The following is a 22,229-nucleotide window of genomic DNA, read 5'->3' as shown; positions in this document are numbered from 1 at the left end:
ATCTTTTACCTTAAATATCTTTATATATTTGACTTTAATAGCATGCAATATGAGTTACATGAACATATTCTAGGAATAAATCAGTTGCATTAATCAACTTCATTACCGTGAAGCTGGACTATGTTTAGTCCCATCGCTAAAGGACTGAACATAGAACTTGGAATTTGCACTGAGAGCCAGCACTCCTCTTCTTGCTTCCATCTCCCGGTCTCTCCATGCAACATTCAAACTGCCTGAGATTTGTGTCTCTCTACCTTTTAAGCAAGCGAATAAAACATCCAATACAAACAGAAGACTCCACCCATTATTATTGCTATTGCACACACATTGGTGAGGAAATATTGTGTGCAAATGTTATAATAAGTGAATATATCCACAAATGTTTACCAATTTGTAGGTAATTATTTTCCTAATCTACCTGTCCAGAGTTATCATTACACATCTCTGCAGCAGGTCGGACATGAACCCAAGCCATCTGGCTAAGAGGTAGGGATACTGCCACTGTGCCACGAGGGCCCTAATTTATTCATTTATGTATTTATATTTTGTCCTAACTTTTCAATAAACATAAGCATAGTTTCAAAATCAGAATTACTTGTTATATTCTAACTGTGTTCAATTAAAATAATGGCTTAAATTAGATTCCAACTCATAAAACCAGTATAATTGTAATATTTGTAAGGAAATAATGATGGATAGCTTCAACTGAATTGAGCTAAAGAGTTGAATGGATATATTAATATATACAGAAGAGTTGGGTTTTAAATCATTGCCTCAGTAATTATATTTGAGCTAATGTGCGTGTTTGCACAAACACAACACCTGAGAGGTCAACAGGTCTTCCATTATCATCTCATCTTAGAGAGACTACTCTGTAAGTGGACTGTCACTGAAATAGATATAATTGCTGACTGTACAAGGAGTTTTAATTTAGATTAATTAGCAATCACCTCAGAAAATTTGTGCTTCCTGAGTTGCCTCTTCCTTTGGGATGAAGGAATTAAGGTAAAGTCGCCAAAGTCTTACCAGACCAAGGGGCTGCTCTCTTATTATACAGAGATAACTGGTTGTGGTTTAATCTGAGGTGAGGGGAGAGGTTGAGAAGGGTGTGGGAATTGAACCTATGCTGTTGATATCACTTCACATTGTCCAGCCAACTCAGCTAACCAACTCCTGATGAAGGAATATATGGACTTGCCGAACAGAGAAGTACATTCATGATGAGCTGAAATGAATCCTTGATCTTGTTTGTCACCCTCAACCTCTCCCTTCTGATGCTGCTGCCAGTTCTTGTGTTGTCTCTGTTTTCCCAAGCTAAGATCACACTCAATTGTTTAATTTCCTTTAGTGTGTGAAAAGAATGAGTTGCAATCTGTGGAAGGGATTTTCTCCTCCAGAAAAGTGGTGGGAAAGAGCAAATGATTGGGTGGGTTAGCATCGGAGGATACCTGCCTCATTCAGGACACCACAACAATTACATTTGGGGTGGGAGAGCCACGGTCAGGCTTCCTATCCCACCACCAGTCTGCCTTTCCGGCTGGGAAAATGGGACAGCTTGCCTGATGCTTTTGGGTGGAGCCCTCAATTTGTCCCAACCTGGCAGTTAATCAGGGAAATGAATGGGTAGCAGGGGATTGGCCATTGTAGACCATTCCCTCGGACTGGCCTCTGACCCTCCATGATCTGCTCTTTCCGTGATTCTACCCTGTGGTTCTCCCTCCCCTGTCCCCAGCACAAACCATATACATTTCACCGGTTGGACCTCTAGCACCACTGTGTGTCCAGCAGCCTGGACCTTCCCTCAGTCACTGGGAGAAGGAAGCGCTTGAGAGCTATGAACAAGATTCATTTCAGCTCATCTGAAATTTGCGCTTCTGTTCAGTGACTCTACACTTCCTTCATCCCAGAACCTCTGATAGAGGTAACTCAGCAAAGGTGATCCCTAATGCAGGGCAGCATGGGACATCTCTACTGTAGCACCGTATTGACCAAGAAGCCCTCCCACTCACCACAAATGTGCCTGATTATCACCCCTTTTAATGATCATCCCCAATGATCGAGGGGTCCCCCACAGTCTGTACCACCTCTGAGAGGCCGTGTATCACATCTGCTTAGAGAAGGGGGCTGACTCCATTAAAATCATCATGAGTGTTTAATTGCTCACCGTAGCAATACAATTGGCAAGGGCAGGAGTACTGGGAACAGGCAGGCTACCCATGCCACTGGCCTGCATCTGTGAAATAGACAGGAAATAGGAATACAAGTGGAAATCCTGAAGTTGAGTCCTGTCAACCATTTTTAAAGGATTCCCAGGTTAATCTGACTCAATGGAAATCCAGACCGATATCTCTCACCCTCCCCTCTTCTTGCACATATGTTGGGTCTGTACTTTTATCTAAAAGGGAAATCTTTTACAGACCATTTATACTTGTGTCGGATGGAAACAGTATAATGTCTGATTGATGCCAGAGTGTTGAGTAGAATTAATGAAAGGTAACATTTCAATGATCAGTTTTCAGCAGGCTTTCAAAAGTGTTCCTTGTAAGGGAAAGGGAAATTCCTGTTTAATTTAACTTGTTGCGTATTAATTCCTGGCAAACAAACTGCTTCCAACATGTGGTATTTTCTCTTCTGGATGGCACAGGATTCATTTTTCTCTTTAACAAATTAGAGCATGTTATTTTAGTGCATGGAGGATGTCAGCTAATTTTAAGTAAAGAGCTTTAGTGATTAAAAGAAATGACTGTTCTTATGGCTCTGCGAAACCGGCTCTAACAGAGGTCCAATAATCAAATTTATTACTTAAAAACTAACAACAAATACAGAATACTTTTAATTTACTGCAGACTTCACGTTCTTTAGTGGAATATAGTTTGTCCAGTGAGTTACGATAAACATTAAAGGAGGTACGTAAAATTGTTATAATTGAAGGATCTTATTTAGTCCAGCAGCAACTCATTCCATTAGAAATGCTTTTGTAGCAATATTTTCACGTGTTGTTTCCAGTTTAATCAACATTCAATGAATTTCATTGCACATCATAAAAATATTGAAAATTTGCAAGAGAAGAAATATGGTTCACGCTTTACAATATTTTGTTTTAAGGGTCACTGCTACTACCATGGTCACGTGCAAGGATATTCTCAATCTGTTGTCAGCCTCAGCACTTGTTCTGGTCTCAGGTATGAATTAAACCCTTTTCATTTGCAATGTGTGTACAGAAATAAGGTAATTCTGCTTTGGGTGAATTTGCCAAATTGATTAGCATTTGCACTGATTTGCACCATATTCCAAATAAAAGTCTGTACCTGGAAGCTTATTCCATCCCTCGACATTTTGGTTCTAATAGGTCACAGGTAGATAGAGGACAAAAGAACAGGAAATTGACTGACTCCAAGATACTCTAACAGACTGAACTCCTGATTTTCACCTTCCCATGAATAGAACTGTCTGGTCATCATGTTATGCCTCACCAAAACAATGCCGATGAAATTTGCAATTTATTGAACTGGGAATTAATGAGGCCATTCATCCTAATATTTAAGGTTTTGGCTTTAAAAAGCTTGTTTCTTCTTTTACCTTTTATTTCATTTGGTTTCATCTTCCACTAAGAATATGAATCTAATTTCAGAATGTGATTAATTTTTGAAGTTACGAATAGTTGAAAAGCTGCTGAAGTTTTTTTTTAATAAAATGGTCTTAAATGTGACAACTTTGTACTTCTTACCAGATCTGCAGAACCAGCTTCTTCAATACAGTTACTCTGAAGAAAGCCTGCAATTCATGTCAATAGTAATAGAAACTTTAATTGGCGCCTATGTTACAAGCTTTACGTTTTCTAATGGTGCACCTGGAGTAAGATTTGGAGCCTTTGAGTCAGTCTCTGGCACCTTTAAAAATGGCAAACTAGACCTGAATGTGGAGTCCCTCTACCGTTTCTGATAGCTCCAGCTCTTGCCAGAAAGGATATGAATCACACAGGAGGGAGACTTGAACTCAGACTCAGTGTCCAGTTCAATGGTCCCAAGGCCTTAACCCAATGTGAGAGAGATTTATCAGGGACCCCAGTGCTGCTCTGGCCTAGATCCCTGGCCCTGCTCCCACCTTTGGCCCCAGCCCTGACCAAAGAACATTGGCCCCCACCCCCAATCAGAGAACAGTGTCTGCTGCCCCCAGCACAACCACACTGGGCTCACCCCTGCTCATACACAATGCGCCCCTTTCCCTGACCCAAGCACAATGGGCCAACCCATTGACTTGAGCACAGCGCACCAACTGGCCAAACTGAACACAGTGGCTCCACACCCTGACCTTAGCACACAGTCTCCCTATCTCGCCTAGCACCTCAGCTGTTGGACCCTGACATACTCCCCTCGTCTCTGCCTTAACCCACAATGTGGGAGTCAGGAATTTTTGAAATAGACGTACTCACTTGTCAGGTGAACAATGTTCTTTTAAACACCATGAGCTTGAGAATTTTAAATCCCTGCTTTTTAAACATCAAACAACCTGAGACTGTCAATCAGAGTTTAAAACATCTTCTGATTGTGCAATTTCAATTAAGTTCTTTGTTGATAATTTTCCAAGGCATTAATAATGTTTGACTCACTTTCAAAAGCGCGTTATCTCAGTAGGAAGTTCTGGGTCCACAGTTTGATTGATGGTTTAAATAGGCTATTAAAGGATAAGATATCTTTGATGTTAGCTCTGAATAGAGGTGTGTAAATGAGTTTGTTTTTGCAAGAACCAAACTACTTGAGGAATTTAAAGCTTTAAATGAGTTTCATGAATGGGACATTTTTCCTGTAATCAAGTGTGTAGAAATATGAGGTGAATTAGATTGTTCAAATCTAGGAGATGGATTGGGAGTATGAGGGGACCAGGTTTGGTTAGAGGGCATAAATTGGCATGAAGGGGCATGTGCGTATTGGAATGGATAACAGTCATGAGGTGGCATGGAGATGGAAGAGGATTTCAGTGGGTAGAAGGCATGAATTGGCATGGAGGTGGCATGTTGATTATGACAGCTCATTAGGTGATAGAGTATGAGCTACAGAGCCTAATAACTTCCAACAACTCAACGTAGGCTCTACCTCAACACTCACCCATCCCCAAGACCACCCAGGATCTTATTCTAGGGTTGACGGGTCTGAATCATTCTGTCCCTGTGCTTCCCCAGAGGGAAGACTGGGACTTATGAGCTCTTTAAAACCAAGGCAAGTCTGCAAACTTGGAACATTTCCCAACTTGAGAGCAAAAATCTGTCCCTGAGTCTTTTATATCTTTTATAGCTCCAACAATAAAACATACTCTAAAATTTGCTGACTTTGTAACAAAAGGAAACAATTGTGCACACGTCAGAATCAGCCCATGCTTTTTTTTATTGACTAATGCACTCCACATAACTAGCATCAGATACAAGAAACATCTGCAAAAGATCTGTTGCACGACAATAGATTGTTTTACATTACCAACCTACTCAAGATCAAATCATATTTTATAGTTTCCCAAAGTAATATGTTTTCCATCATATTTATTTCTGACATTCTAAAAGTAAACCAAAAGCTGAGTAGTCCAACATCTAGAATATGGATTCCAATGTTATAACAAAGTAATTAGAAACTTTTTAGAATAAAGCACAACAGTAAGAATAGAGTATAGTGTGCTTCCCTGAGTTTTCTTATGCACTTGTATTCATGCTTTCAACAATATATTGCATCCATCTGCAGCAAGGTCACAGTTGTGCTCTCAGTCCTAGGCTCTAAACATTATCTGCACGGCCAATAGAGCGATTCTCAGTGGTAATTGAGTCCTGCATCTGTTTGTCTCTGTAGCGAGCTTTTTTAAAAAAATATTGAGATCAGGCATGTGGCGTCTCTCTTAAAGTGACAAGAATTAGAAGTGATTGTGCAGGTTTTCCTAGGATGTCCAATGCACTAGCATGGTACTGGAATGTGAGTTTGTATCATTTTGGATTTATACAGAATCTGCTGACAGCCCAAGCTATGTCTGGAAACTTAAGGAGAGGGGCTTTCAGCTCAGTAGGCCCGACTCCCAATGTTATTCGACCAATGCTTCATTGTTCTAAAAGTTGCATCCTAATAATGAATGCATGCCTGCCTTAACTAAGATTATTTTCAGGATGCACACAATGGGCTGGTTTTTCCCTGCCCCTGAACAATGAGTCATTTGGGAAAATATGACAAGATCAGAAAAAAAGAGGTTCTCACCGGCGAAAAGAAATCCAATTTTCCTTCCAAAGTTTGAACAGCGGGATGAGAATCTTGCTGGTCAGAGTGGCAATAGGCCTATTTGCATGCATTTACATCTCATTATTACCTACCTTCTCCTCATTTATGTGCAGTTTATTATCCTCCCATATGGCAGAGAGAAACTAGATGGTGACAATTCCTGACATGAAACTCATTGCAGATACCTGGCAGCTTCAGCTCATTGCTTGCTCCTCTGAGCCTCCAGCTTGGACAGGAGTCCTTGCAATCTCAGAGCATACTGTGTTAACAGTGACCACCTGCAGAGCCTGTTCATAGAGGTTGGCATCGAATGCGTACCAGCCTCATCACATCATCAGGGCTCATTACCAACTCACTTAGAACACAACTGTCGACTTTAATGCTTCACTTTGGAGTGCACTGATTAATTTCATTGTAATGTTGCTCTCAGGCCAGTTTGCACACAGAGACAGGCATCCATCTCATGCATCAGAACTGGGTGCATCTGATCTTAACTTGATTTCTTAGAGCGTGTGCGCATACAAACACCTGCACACGCACGCACATACATACACACTTCACAGTTACATCTCTACCTACCTCATGTTGCCTACCTTGCAAAGCCTTTTTGCTCTTTGCTATTCTCATTCAGAACTTAAAGACTCATTGTAGTTCTGTCTTGTCTTGCCTTTTGGCACAGATACAAAGCCAGGCTGCTTGTCATGGTTATTAGTGAAGGGGTTGGACATGTTGCTGTATGTCATTGTCCTATGTCCATGTCACACCTGCACCATGTGGCAACAGTTTATGCAGCAAACACACTGCATGTCCTTCAAACTAATGACCATGACTTAAAGTGACAAAGAGTAGTCCTTGGTCAAGTCAAGAGGGACTGCCATAAGTCAGAGAGTTGTACCACAGTCCATTAAGAGCCACATCCGATCTCAGACCAGTGGGCCAGCCATGGTCGTTTGGTCACTCAGGGCAGTCATGGTCAGGAGTTCCTTATCTGTAGAATCAAAGGATAGGGCCACAGTCAGTCCTACATGTCCAGTGAAACTAGTGTGGGGACTTACAGTAACTCAGTCAAGCGGCTGGTCACTCATCAGTCAGGGTTGTATTTCCAACTGTGTCAGGGGGTTGTAGTCCTGAGATCCTGATCTCTGAAAATCAAAGTAAATTATCAGGAGCCACAGCTGTATTGGGGAAGTTAATGAAGTCAATTTTGAGGATTGGAGGCAGCGTGCAGAGGGAAAATGAATTGTGACAGAAGCAACTCAACATACAAGGCTGGAAAGCAATGGTGTTTTGGAGGATATGGGGAACTGTGGGAAAGGAGTTTCATCAATGGTCACAAGGACACTGGCTGTAATGGGAGGAGAGTGTATCATAATGGGTAACATTGCTGAGCTGTTGGCCCAGGGCTCAAGGATAATGTTGAGGAATGATGACTTAAATAAAAGACTTAGATATGAACATATGGAAGCATAGAACTGATGGGGTCGACAAGAATGCAAGGAAGAACAGAACATAGAAATTTGGGAGGAGCCTATTGGTTACCAGGCCAAACCTGTAATTCACTCTGCTGAGCACAGACCTGTCTTACCTTCCATCTTCATCTGAATCCCAAAGACAACAGTGGAAATAAAAAATGGATGACACCACACTTGGAGTGGATGGAGCACATGGAGCTAATAGCTCTGTCTGAGCACATGGGCTGTACTTGTGAGTTATGTGAAACCCTTCAAGGGGCAAGATCATTCATCAGGCACTTCCACAGCATGGGTTAAAGTGGTCTGACATCATTGAATCCTGCAGTGTGTGAAATCCTGGTCTCAAGCAATCGTGACCATACCATTGTTCATTGCAGATTGAAGATAGTCATCTCAATGATACAGAAATAATCACAGGTGGCCTTTAAAATGGACATATCTCACAGAAACAATCCAAAGTCTCACAGGCAACAGAAGGGCATGGTGCTGCTTTCCTCTGAACTGTAAGCATTCACTAACATACTCCTATATGCAATACTGCATTCTTGAGTTTGTTAATGTGGGTGATGCTGCATATATCAGAATAAGGTCCACAATGTCAAAGTTCCATGTAGAGGTATTCTATTTCCCTCTTTGTCAGATTGCTCCATGTCCCAGTCTACGGAAGACTGTGCTATTCTGTCACTTGTATGTAATGTAAATGCTGATAGCTCACATTACTAAGAGCTGTTCTGTTTCTCAAATTCCCCACATAAGCTCACTGGAGCCGTGACCAATGGCTCTAGCCACAGTACAGTTTATTGTAACTGAGGCTGCGATGCAACAAGCTCAGGACCTGGAGCAACCTCCAGTGGTCTACATAAAGGAACTGTAGCTCGTCCCCTCACAATAAAGAGGAGGTAACAGGAGGACAAAGTGTACTGTCCTCTGTGTCATTTCCCCCAGATGAGAAAGATGCGGTTTCACTGCAGGCTGAGGATGTCCTGGGGTATCAGTAGAAATGTGTTATCTGCTGGAGCGAGTCTTACTGAATGGGTGGGTGGCCATCCTAACCCAGTGGCCATCAAGGTGACTGCTGCAGGACATTTTTGAGTGACTGGCTCCTTTCATGAACCTCTCAGTGCTCAACCCACAAAAGTATTTGGGCCATTACTGAAGCAATTTGTGCCAGATCACACAGTTCTATCTTATTTCCCTGTGATGAGATCAGTGCTGAGGCCCAGGAAGTAGGTTTTGCCAACATAACTGGCATCCTCCATGGAGCAAGGTGTTTTATATATTTGCACATTGCAGCAACAGCACCATCTCAGAACATGGCAGACTTATTAAACAGAAAAAAAATCGATTCCCCCAATGTACAAGCTGTCTTTGATCATTCGTACCACATCCTGGAAGTCTGTGCAGGTACCCCAGAAGATGAATAATGTCTACATTTTTGACAACTCTCAGGTTCCTGTTTTATTTGAAGGTCAGATAGTTAATCAGAGGCAAGGGCTGCTGTCTCTGACTGTGGCTGACGACTCCATTACTGACCCCCTGGCAAAGGCAAAGCATAGACAAGATGCAGCCCATTCTTTAGCAGCACAATCCTGGAGCAAATGATAGGCTTCCTGATGATGCTTGGATCTGTCTGAAGATCAGGGGGGCTTTGAAGAACGGATGTGCCACATAATCCCAGCATCCAACTGGAGCAGGCAGAGGGGATGTGATGATGCTGAAGAGCTGGGAGAGTGGCAGTCATCTTCCAGGGAGGAAGATGAAGACATTAAGCAAGAGAAACATTGCCTTCTACGTGATAGAGCATTGCAGAGTCAGGCACAACAAGGCAGACTGGACTTGATTGACGCCCCCTTCCAGCTGATGTTTGTTGAGTGATGTCATCATTCATTGACTGTGAATTTTGTTGTTGCTTAAAAGGCAAGCAACTTCTGTTTATTCCCAGAGGCAAATGTAGCATTTTTTTGCCTGTTTTTTTTTCTTGGCTTTTCATGTTGCTCAGTAAATTGTTGTGTCAGCAACTGTTTTAAGGCCTTCCAACATGTAAGGCTCGCACAATCAATAATGACAAGAAGTTATGCAAACTGGGTGCTAGGGAAAAAATATATACACTGTTTTGTGGCAGCCTCATGAAACTCTGTACGGAAGAAGTCTTCTGAAAACAAATAGTTCTTCAGTCTTCATAATTTCAGAGAGAAATAGAGCGAATGTTTCAGATCAGAACTGGCAAATGATCAGCAGCCTGAAATATTGAGCTGAATTCTGTCATGAGATTAGAAGTCCAACTGCTGTGAGTGAATGTGGGATCCAAACCCCATCTTCACAGGGTGTCAGAATCAAAGCAGCATTTTACCAGAGGCATCTGATTAAGTGGCCAACATGGGTTTGAAGATGGCAGCCCACCTTGCAGTTCTCCAGTGCTTGAGCATTGATCCTTCTGAATAGATTGTCCATGTGTTGTAAATCTACGAGATGTGATTATACCATTGATTTTAATGAAAGAGACCCCAGGAGATACATAGAATGCATAGGAGATTTGCTTTGTTTCATCTCTACCCAAACAATGAAGAGGAAAATTTACTCCCAATATCTTTACAAATAGTGAGTGGAACAATTCTTCGCCCACAATGACTAAAACCTAACAGCCCTGTTTAAGTCAATAATTTTCCCTGATAATTTCAGAAGAAAAGAATGTTGTCATCTAATTGTATTTTGTAATTTCAAGTGTGTAATGATGTGGCTGAGGGAAATGACCTTGAACAACAAACGGGTTTAACAGATTGAGGGAAATGAGTTAATGTTGATGGGCACTTCGTCATTTATTCTGTATTCCTTGACCTTCTGTTCTGCTTCTGCTGCAAGGCAACCTCTTGACAATGTCATCAGCATTCATTACTAAAAGAACAATATTCAAAACATGTAGATTGTTTGAAAATTTGAAACCTCAGCTTCAGTTGAACTTATTGCCCAAGTCTAATCAGTACTCAAATAAAAAGAAAGCCAATACAATCACCTGGATATGTAGAGCAAAAATAGGAAATGCACAGCAGATCAGTCATCAGCAATAGAGAGAAAACAGTGAATGTTTCCAACTTGTATCTATCTTCTGAGCTTACAAATAAAAGATAAACACATTGATTGCAATAGAAAAGAAGAAGGAAAAGACAGACAATGATAGAGAGACTATCTCAATGAGTGCATCTTTGGTTTCAGTGTAAAACCTGATGCATTTTTCTCCCATGTTTCCAACCTTTTCCAAAGCCTTAGCCCTTTAAAGCTGATTTGCTTCAATAATTTACTTAATATTTCTTCACACTCCTTAAATTATTTGTTACTTCATTTAAAACTGATTCAACTGATATTTCCTTTCTGTGCTTGCTTTTTCTTTTCCCTTCCTTTCCTGCTTTCGACATTTCATTATTTTCATTGTTCATCACTTCGTTTTCAGAAAGAAACAAGCCCAAAATCTTGACTGTTCAATCCACAAATCCTGGCATGAATCTGTCTTTCCCGGTTCCCATCTGGGTTACTGAACAGAATTCTTTTGTTACAGAGGAGAGGGGAGAGAAACAGTGCGATTAGTATTGTTCGAATATGCACTCACCATCCATGATCAAATGGCAGAGCAGACTCGATGGCCCGAATGGCCTAATTCTGCTCCTTTATTTCATATTAACCAATTTCAGTGACATCAAGTGATTACAAAAAGTCTCGAGCACGCACATACAATAATTCCTGCTGTGCCATCATGAACATGTTTGCAAAAAAAGAATGTACCTGTAGACAGGGCTAAGTGATTCCACAACCTAAAGTTAAAGTCTGAGTTCTGTATTCCTGCCCATATGCAGTCATGAATGGTGGTGGATAGCTAAACAAATAACAGGTGATGGAGACTGCTCAATGATGGGGAAGCCCAGTGAATTCGTGCAGAAGATGAGGTTGAGGCATTTGCATTTGCATTCATCTTCACCCAGAAATCCAGAGCAGATGTTCCATCCTAGCCTCCTGCTGAGGCTCCAAGTATCGCAGATACCAGTTTTCAACCAATTTGATTCACTCCGCATGATATCGAGAATACTGGACTCTCCAAACCTTATGGGCCTTATCACATTCCAGTTCTGGAGCACAGGATTTCATTACTACTACATTCCAGTAATAGTAGTGAAGTCTCATACTCCCAAAATGGTCATGTACTTCTAGCCAAACTGTTCCAGTACAGGTGCAACAATGGCATCTAGCCAACAATAGTCCAAGTAGTTCCAGTAGTCAAAAACAGGAAAAATTCAACCCAGCCAATTACCACCTCACCCGTCTACTCTCAATCATCAGCAAAGTGATGGAAGGTATCATCAGCAGTTCTCTCAAACAGTACTTACTTGCCAATAACCTATTGACTGACACTCATTTTGGGTTCTGCCAGGGTCTGTCAGCTCCTGATCTCATTACAGCCTTGGTCCAAAAATGGGCTTGGGTTGAATGAGGTGAATGAGGTGAGTGACTAACTTGACATCAAGGCAGCAGTTGACCAAGTATAAAATCAAGGAGCCCAGCAAACAGGGATCAATGGGAGTCAAGGCAAAAACTTTCTGCTGGTTGGAATGATACCTAGCTCAAAGGAAGATAGTTCTGGTTGTTAGTAGTCAGTCATCCTAGCTCTAGGAGTTCCTCAAGTCTCTCCACGCTTGACCTCTTCAGCTTCTTCATTATATGGGTGGGTTTGTTTGCTCATGATTGCACAATGTTCAGCATAATTCACGATTCTTCAGATACTGTAGCCATCTGTGTCCATTGGCCACAAATAATGGGTAACACCCAGGCTGGGCTGATAACTGGCAAGTCGCTTCATACCACAGAAGTGCCAGGCAATTACCATCTCCAAAACAGAGCATCTAACCATCACACCTTGACATTCCATGGCATTACCATCACTAAATCCCCTACCATGGGGCTACCATACACCAAAAACTGAACTGGGCGAGCCATTTAAATGCTATAGGTACAAAATTAGGCCAGAAGCTAGGAACTCTGTGGCCAGTAACTCACCCTTTATATTCCTGATACCTGTCCACCATCTACAAGGCACAAGTCAAGACTGTGAAGGAATACACTGTATTTGTCTGGATGAGTGCAACTCCAACGACACTCAAGAAGTTAAATACAATCCAGGACCAAACAATCCATTTGATTGGCACCTCGTATATCACATTCAGCATTCACTCCCTTCACTACCAACAGTGGCAGCACTCTGTATCACCTACAAGATGCACTACAGCAGCTCACCAAGTTTCTGATGACACCCCGTCCCAAATCCTCAACCTTTGTCACCTAGAAGAACATGGGCAACAGGTACATGGGAGTACCCTGAACTGCAAGCTACTCTCCAAGCCACACACCATCTTGAGTTGAAACTACCTGGTTGTTCCTTCACTGTCTTTAGAGCAATGTCCTGGAACTCCCTTTCTAACATCATTGCAGATGTCCCCACACTCCAAGAACTGCAACAGTTCAAGAGGCTGCTCAACAACACCTATTTTAGGGCAGTTAAGGGTCGCCAGCAATACCATATAATTGAATTAAACAAATGCATTTATGCACAAGAAACTCTACACTTTCCTCTCAAAAGGTGCCTTATCACTTCCAAAGATGGCCTGGGTTTAGATCCAAAGAGGTACCTTATCTCTCCAACAGGGTACACAGCTCTCCAAAAAAATGATGCAGTGAGAACAGATCTGTTCTTTACCTGGTCTAATCTGCATATACTGGGTCCCATACACCAGGGAGTCTAAAATCCGATCTCATTGTAGGCACTTGATCATTTATATGGCTAGCAGCTTTTGGTATCAGGCGTGCGTAAAGTATGGACTGCCCCAAATCCCGTTCTGGCAAAAATGAGATGCTGGATCTTAGGGGCAGGACTTAGGATTCATGGCTTCATCCAGAATTTTCATCACAGTTGAGATGCTGTCCATCATTGCGAAAATCTGAGTCATTACATCACACAGACTGGGGAGCTATTGCCGCTATTCATTCAAGAAAGCAGGACAGTGCGAAGTCCAAAAGTCCATAAGACCATGAGATATAGGAGCAGAATTAGGCCATTTGGCCCTTCAAGTCTGATCCTCCATTTTACCATGGCTATGTTTCTCAACCCCATTCTCCTGCCTTTCACCCATAACCTTTGATCCCCTTACTAATCAAGAACCTATCCATCTCTGTCTTAAGTACACTCAACGACTTGGCCTCCACAGCTTTCTGTGGCAATGAATTCTACAGATTCACTAACTCAGTTCTCAACTCAGTTCTAAAGGATCATCCCATCACTCTGAGGCGGTGCCCTCAGGTCCTAGTCTCTCCTATCAGTGGAAACACCTTCTCCGTGTCTACTCTATCCAGGCCTCTCTGTATTCTGTAAGTTTCAATGAGATCCTTCCTCATCTTTCTAAACTCCATTGAGTACAGACCCAGAGTGAGAGAACGAAATGAAATCTAAATAAGGAGTCCATCAGTTTAACACATGTCACTAACAAAAGAAGTTTTAGAAATGTTCTAATCTGCAGGAAAAATCCAGTTTTCTAGGTTTTTTCCATATTACTTTCTCATCGCTTTGGTGGTACTTTGCTAAAGAAACAGTCGGAAAGGCTGGGAATTAATGTGTCTTATCAGTTAATTGACATTTAATTTCTAACATCCAAATATTTAAACCATGTGAATGGAGAAAAAAAATCATTAGATTGCTGCTGCGTTCAAAGAAAACCTTGCTGTGGTGTCATGTCATGGTAAAGAATATTAAAGCTATGTATTTAGTGAAATCAAAGGAGGGTTTCATGGCAATGTGAAATTTGAACTAATGTTAACTTGTGACGAGCCTAGGAAAGTACTGACACATGAAATGTAAGCAGACAGTTTATGTTGGCACTTTCTCCACTCCTGACCATGGTGCATTACATCAAATCAATTCAAGCTCTCAAATAGTTGGAAAATACAAAAGCTCCTTTATGCTTTACAGTTTCCTGAAATTTGTTGATTTATGGAATTTAATTGGGTACACACTAAGGATAAATTGCTACAAAATTAGAAAGTGCTGCGGCAAACATTTCAGTCACCGCTTAACAAATATTAAGTACTGAACATAGTTTTATTTTAGCAAGAGTGATAATAAGATTAAAAAGCAACTGCAGACTTGCAGAGTTTCTTCAGTTTATACCCAAAAAAACTGAGAGAAAATCTATTGCCTGCTAATTTGAATGGTATCCATAAGTTTTGGTCATTCTTTCACTAACCTATTTAATTGGCTGCATGTTCAGAATTTAATATTACAATGTAAAAATGTTCTTAAATATTTATGTACATAATTAACACACTACTTAGGAGCAGGAGTAGGCCCTTCAGCCTCTCTGTACTGCTCTGCCATTCTGTGATACCGTGCTAATCCAGTTGTGGCCTCAGCTCCAGCAATTCCCACCTACCCCAAGAACTTTTGATTACCTTGTTGGTCAACAATTTAGCCACCTATTCCTTTGAATTATTCAATGACCCCACTTCCACCATTCTTTAGGGTGAGAGTTCCAAAGACTCATGACTCTTTGAGAGAAAAAACACCCTTCTCATCTCTGTCTTAAATAGAATGTCGATTTTTTTTAAACTATGTTCCTTAGTTCTAGTGTCTCCCCTAGGAGAAATACCCTTCAACATTCACTCTGTCGAATCCCCCTCAGGATGTTATGTGTTTCAATAAGATCACCTTTTACTCTTCCAGTGGATACAGATCCAACCTATCTAATCTTTCCTGTTATCACTCCCTCCCCTACTATCCCAGATATCGGTTGGGTGATATTGCATTCTCTGCATTGCTCCGAACACTTTTCCATTCTTTCTTAAATAAGGAGACCAGAACTGTACATACTACTCCAGTCATGACCTCACCAATACTCTACAACTGTAGCAAAACTTCTATATTTCATTACCCTTGCAATAAATGGCAACATTCCATTTGCTTTGATAATCATTTGTTGTTCCTATATTCCAAGATTTTGTGATTCATGTACCAGGACACCCATAAAACCATAATATATGGGAGCAGAATTAGGCCATTCGGCCCATCAAATCTGCTCCACCATTCAATCATAGCTAATATGTTTCTCAACACCATTCTCCTTCCTTCTCCCGATAACCTTTGATCTCCTTACTAATCAAAAACCTATCTATCTCTGTCTTAAATACAATGAGTTCCACAGATTCATCCCCACCTTCTGGCTGAAGAAATTCCTCCTCATCTCCCTTCACTATCTCCCTCTTTACCTCAGAGTTCTGCAATCTTTGTTTAAATAGTATGCTGCTTTTCTATTTTTCCCGCAAAAGTGAATGAATTCACATTTTCTCACATTATTGGGCACCTATCATATTCTCGCCCGTTCACTTAACCTGTCTGTATCCTTTTCAAACTCTTTATGTCCTCTTCACAACAACTTTTTTACTTACTTTGTATCATCAGCAAATGTAGCAAATATGCATTTGGTTCGTTCATCTAAGTCATAGATTGTAAATAATCGTGACCCTAATACTGATCCGAATGGCACACTGCTTATTATAATATGCCAACTGAAAAATGACTGATTTACTCCTACTGCCTGGAACCTTTTAGGCAACCAATCCTCTATTCATATTAACATAATTTTCTAAGTGCCCTGCTCCAACTTCCTTCCTTAAAAAAAACCCAGCATTTTCCCGATGATAGATATCTAATTGGCTTGTAGTTTCTTGTTTTCTGTCTCCCTTCTTTCTCATCTGAGAAGAGACATATTCACTATTTATTATTCTAATGAAGTCTTTCCAGAATCCAGGGAACCATGGAAAGTTAAAACAAATGCATTGCATCTATTATCACATTTTGTTGAGGACCCTAAGAGGAATACCATCAGAACCTGGGACCTTGTCAGTATTTAATTCTGATAACTTTCTCATTATGCTTCCCTGGTGAATGCAATTGTTATATGTTCCTCACTCCCTTTCAAATTAATTCAATTTTTTATGGGCTGTTACTTGTCGTAGATAGATGCGAAATATCTGGAGAAACTCAGCAGGTCTGGCAGCATCTCTGGTGAGGAAAACATAATTAATGTTTAAAGTCCAATATGACTCTTCTTCAACACTTTGTAATTTCAGGTTTCCATTATCAATTCTCACTTTCTGGAGGACCTATGCTCATTTTACATACTCTTTTTATTTATAGCTATAGAAAATACCAATAGAAACTCATACTTTCTGTTTTGTATATTCCTAGCTAGTTTTTTCTCTCTCTCCTCATTATTCTTTAAGTACTTCTTTGACTTTTAAAACTATTCCATCCAATTTTCTGGCCCACCACAACCCTTCATAGATTTATATGCTTTACCTTTCAATTTGATACTATTTTTAACTTCCTGAGGTAACCACAGACATATGCTCTTCTTCAGAGCTTTCATTCTTACTAGAAGGGTTTAGAAATCTGTTTAAAATGTCTGCCACTACATCTCTGCTGACCTTTTTCCTAATTTCCCAATTCACTTTAGCCAGTTCATACTCTTGTTAACCTCTTATTACCCTTATATAAATTTAAAACATGAGTTTTAAATTTCTCTCAAACTAAATGCAAAATTCAATCATGTCATGATCACTGCTACTGAAGGGCACCATTAGTACAAGGTCGTTAATTAATCCTGTCTCATTCCGGGATACCAGGTTGATCTAGAATAGCTTGCTCTATGTTTTGGCTGCAGAAAGTTTTGCTCCAAGAAACTGTCCTGAAAACACACTATAATCTCATCTCCTGGATTACCTTTGCCAATCTGATTCATCAAATCTATATGTAGCTTAAAGTTTACATGTGTAAGGCAGCTTTTACAACTAAAACAACTATCCATAGGTGCTTCACTGTAGGATGATCAGACAAAAAAAGGATGCTGCACCAAAGAAGAAGCTATTAGGAGGGATGCTCACAAGCTTTGTATAGAGCTGTTTTTTTGAGGAGAGTCTTGTAGGAGGAGAAATGGAGAAAGGCAGAGGGAATTCCAGACTGTGGGGCCTAGTTGGCAGAAGGCACAAATATCAGTGGTGGGAGGAATTGACAAGAGGCCAGAATCAGGGCAATGGGGAATTCTTGGGGAAGATTATAGAAGACGCTACAAAAAAATGGCAAGTTGAAGCTCTGAAATTATTTTATTCTATTGGTGAAAATTTCAAGTTGAAAGACTAGGATCTGTTTCTATTGACCATTTTTCTCTGTTTTCTTTGATAGGGGATTTGTTTCATTTGAAAATAAAAGTTATATATTAGAACCCATTGAAGGTGTCACCAATTACACACACTTGATCTACAGAGCGGAAAATCTTAAAGGAAATGTGGGTACTTGTGGACATAACTTCAGAACATCAGCTACAACTGTGGATACTGTTGTTGAGTCCTTACAGAGGTCTTCTACAAGGGTAGGTTAACTGCATTTGCTTAAGGGAATAAAATACTGCTTTGCAATGTGTGGCCAAGTAGCAATGATGTTTTAAGAGGCTTTCTGAAAAGAACTTCCTAATGTAATTATTTTGCAATAAATCTGTCACATATTTGACAGATTCCTAACAGATTTAATTTATATGACTGTTTATCCTGGCAATTATCCTTAGCAATGGTCCATCTTCCAGTATAAAAGATGAGCAGACATAAAGAAGTTGGAGTTGAATGTTTTTCTTTTTATACAAAGCAATATTTTTTGAAAAATGTTAGGATAAACACATTTTTTTGAAAAAAAACATAAGTGGCTATGGGTCTTCTGCCAGTTAATGTAAAACTAGCATTTGGAAAGTTGCGGGATACTAACTCATTGCTGTTAAGGTCAGCAGAGAGCAGCAGATGAGCAGAACATTCTGTGCCTGGCAGAGCTCTGTAATGTCATGGGTTCATTGTTGAACATTGCAATGAAAACATTAGATCTACAGTCCCACACTTGCATCCCATTACCCATTGACCTGATTTGCAGTTGTGGGATGAAGATATCCCCAAATTAAAAGTTGCAAAAACATTCAAGAAGGATGAAAATTAATAAAATAAAAAGATGCATTTGACATTAAATCATCTTAAATATTTTAGAACTGCTGGAAGGTAATATTAAGAACTGCTTTTCCAAGTGCAATAATTTTAGCTAGTGCAAGCAACATAGATGAGCTTGTAAATCAAAATTACTGTGCAGGCTACTTGGACAGAATTTGATTTGGTCAGTGATATTCAGCACATGAAATTGCATACTCTAAATTAAAAATCAGTTGATAAGAAGAAGGAACTGTTGAAGAAATGTTTTAAAAAACACATATTTAATTTTCATGTTTTCTGGATACCTCAAAGTACTTCATGTCAAAAAGTTACTTTTGAAGTGGCCACTGCAATTTTGTGAGCAAGGGAAATTGTAAACTTTTGCACAGTTGAATTCCAAACGGCACAAGTGGCAAGTGAATTTGTAATACTGATGTTGGTTTGGGAAATGGGTGAATAACGTTGACCAAGATATTGGGATGATTTCTTCTTCAGTTCAAATAGGGCATTGAGCTCTTTTACTTCTGCATGAATAGGCAGATGGAACTTCTGTTTAATATCAGTGGAACAGAACTGGATTGAAGTGCCAACCTAGATTACAATTAGATGCTTAAGTCCAACAGTAAAGCTTGAATCCATAACCATCTAACTTGCATACAGGAGATCTATCAACTGCCGCTAGCAATTGAACAACACAGTTTCAATTCCTACCTTTCACATGTAGCAGTTCCATGCATTTTTTAATCTGTTAATTGTACGTAATTCTCAGTATTTAATATACAATTGTTAATGTCATAGCTACACTGAAAAACACTCCTCAGTAATGCGACAACATGATAGATTCACAATCCAATCAAGTAATCTAACTGACTGTCTGTCTATACCCTTAACTGAAAAGAAATTAAACAACAGTGTTCAATTGTGTTATAAGATAATAAACATCTCCTAAGCAATCTTGACATTTAAATTGGGACATTTGTCACAAGCAGACTCCATATAACTGAAAACCATTAAAGTTATAAATGCTTGTTTTTACACTTTCACTTGCCTACAAGGGCCCGGAAACAGGTGTCTGTTTGGTTGTTAACAGATTAGTAACTTTGTCATTTGGAAAACTGCCTCCAGGATAAAGTTCAGTTGCAAAATTGAGTGTGTAATAAGACAATGATTCTGTGTTCATTTTTTTTACAGCCTCAATTCCAGAAAGAAAAAAAATAAATGGAACTATATAAATATGACAGGAAACTGTGAAAAAAATGAAAATTCTTCAAACAATAAAAACCCAAGTTTTAAAAATATGTGTCTAATTTTCACATTTTATATGAAATAAGAAAATAATTCCACAGAAAAGAGAGAAAATATCCTGAGCCTCATACTGCCACAAGATTCCTATGTTGATATTACTAGCATATCAGGTGAATACTGGCAATGTCAACATACAAGGATTTTTATTAGAAGTGTTAATAAAATAGGATTTAGTTCATGATTAAAGAGAAATTGAACTCAATATGTGGTAGGCATTGTACATGTTGATGAGGGCCACATGTTTTAAATCTGAAGAATGTCCAAATTTCCCAATGTTTGGCACCCTAGTATTATCATCTGGCGACAGAAAGCTGCTGTGTCTCCAAACCAATTAATGACTTTGCTTTGTAAGCAGAAAATGTTCAGTTTCCAACTTGTTTTCCCTACATAGCAGAAATGCATAAAAAAATTATCTCCATAGAACATTCTATCCTTTTGTAAATCTCCTTTCTGTAAAGACCATGTACTAGTTTTAGAGGAAGAGAGGGAGAGGTTTATAGATGGAAATCTGAGACCTTCAGATTTTGTTGAAGACACAACCACCAGTGACAATGAATGTGTGAAATGCACAAGATTCCTGAGTTGGAGGTAAAACGGAGTTATCGGAGGTTTGAAGGACTGGAAAGTATTACAAAAATAGAGGAGGATTTTAGCACAGACCTTTGAGTTCTAAATTGGAAATTTTCAGGGACTGACAATGTTGATTGGCTAGTCAAGTATGAGTGAATTTGGTGAAGGTTGGAATACAGAAAGCAGAGCTTTGGATAAGCTGAACTTCATGGAGAATAGGAGGATGACGAGAAGTGCACTGGATTAGGTAGGTTCTGGATGTACACAAGTATCTAATAGTGACTAGGCCAGAGCACCTCACAGATTTTGTGAGCTATTTTGTGTACAGCCTCCAGCAGTCTCTTTAAAGATCACTAGCTTGTCCACTGATCACCTAATACACGTATACGCAAACTCTGGCCATTCGCACCTGAGAGTTCTAATTGGAGACCTAAAGCCAGTGCAGAACCTTGGCTTTCATATTTAAGCAACTTCATGTCCATTTCAGGCTACTTGTCCATTTGGTGCCTGTCTAAAAATTACGCCAGATAGGACTTATGCAATTATAGGCCAACTGACGTGACCTCTCTGTCAGATCTTCAATTGCAGTCTGTTTTGTTTTGATGAGAAATGGTTTTTAAAATTGTCTCTATTTATGTTAACTACTTTTGGTAAGACATTAATTAGAGAAAAAGTTTGTTTTGCATTTTCAACAAAATATGTCAGACTAGGAAGCTTACACGTTAATGTTTATCTTTTCTATAAAATTACCAATAATTTGATGGTGCATTTGAACCTTAATTTTATCATTGATGACAATAGATTCCACTATTACTCTGAAAATGAGATTTGACGCAACTCTGGCGACCTGTAAAATTTTAAAAACCAACCTCAAGTTCATTGAATGTGTAGAAAGTCTAGGCTCTCCCAACCACCAACTCCAGAAATTTAAACATGCGCTGGGGGAGTGGAGCTCTCACCATTCCTGTATTAATGAGGTACTGGTTGGCTGGACGCAGTACTACCTTCACAGATCACAGATTACAGGGGATGTACCCTAACAGAGGTTGGGTTTTAGAAGAAGTTCACATGCTGTCTCTTCAAAAACAAAAACAGAAATTGCTGGAGAAACTCAGCAGGTCTGGCAGCAGAGCTAACATTTTGAATCCAGTGACTCTGTTTTCTCTCCACGGATGTTGCGGTCTAGCAGAGTTTCTCCAACAATTTCTGTTTTTGTTTCAGATTTCCAGCATTAGCAGCTCTTCATTTTATTTTTACTGTCTCTTCAAAAACTCATTTCATTTGACGTCATATAGAGTTAAAAATAGTTAATTATTTAAACGTGATTTATATGCATGTGGTGTTTATGTCACAAAGAGCTTATAAAGCTTTGTGATATCTTCTTTATAACGTCCTCTATTATAGGGTATGTAAATAGACTTTGAGAGCTTTTTAGAATTAGCAACTTATTATCTGTACCTTGTTTTGCAGCACAAAAGAGACATATCGAAGACCACTAAATATGTGGAACTTGTTATAGTAGCAGATAATCGAGAGGTAGGATATTAACTTACTTTCAGTTAAAGGTACTTCAGTCTCA

At 39.7% G+C, this 22,229-nt stretch overlaps 1 protein-coding gene across 1 annotated transcript in view; it reads left to right on the top strand.

Moving 5' to 3' along the window:
- LOC125485609 (disintegrin and metalloproteinase domain-containing protein 12-like) overlaps positions 1–22,229 on the top strand; it is a 46,081-nt gene that overhangs the window by 17,097 nt on the left and 6,755 nt on the right. Inside the window, exons 3-5 of the mRNA XM_048609160.1 lie at positions 3,106–3,182; positions 17,994–18,180; positions 22,121–22,186. Coding sequence (XP_048465117.1) covers positions 3,106–3,182; positions 17,994–18,180; positions 22,121–22,186 — 330 coding nt within the window. The remainder of the gene's footprint in view (positions 1–3,105; positions 3,183–17,993; positions 18,181–22,120; positions 22,187–22,229) is intronic.

Source organism: Rhincodon typus, chromosome 20 (assembly GCF_021869965.1).
Source record: "Rhincodon typus isolate 14 chromosome 20, sRhiTyp1.1, whole genome shotgun sequence".
Taxonomy (NCBI): domain Eukaryota; kingdom Metazoa; phylum Chordata; class Chondrichthyes; order Orectolobiformes; family Rhincodontidae; genus Rhincodon; species Rhincodon typus.
Note: the sequence above shows the minus strand (reverse complement) of the source record. Positions and strands in the feature narration are given on the sequence as shown.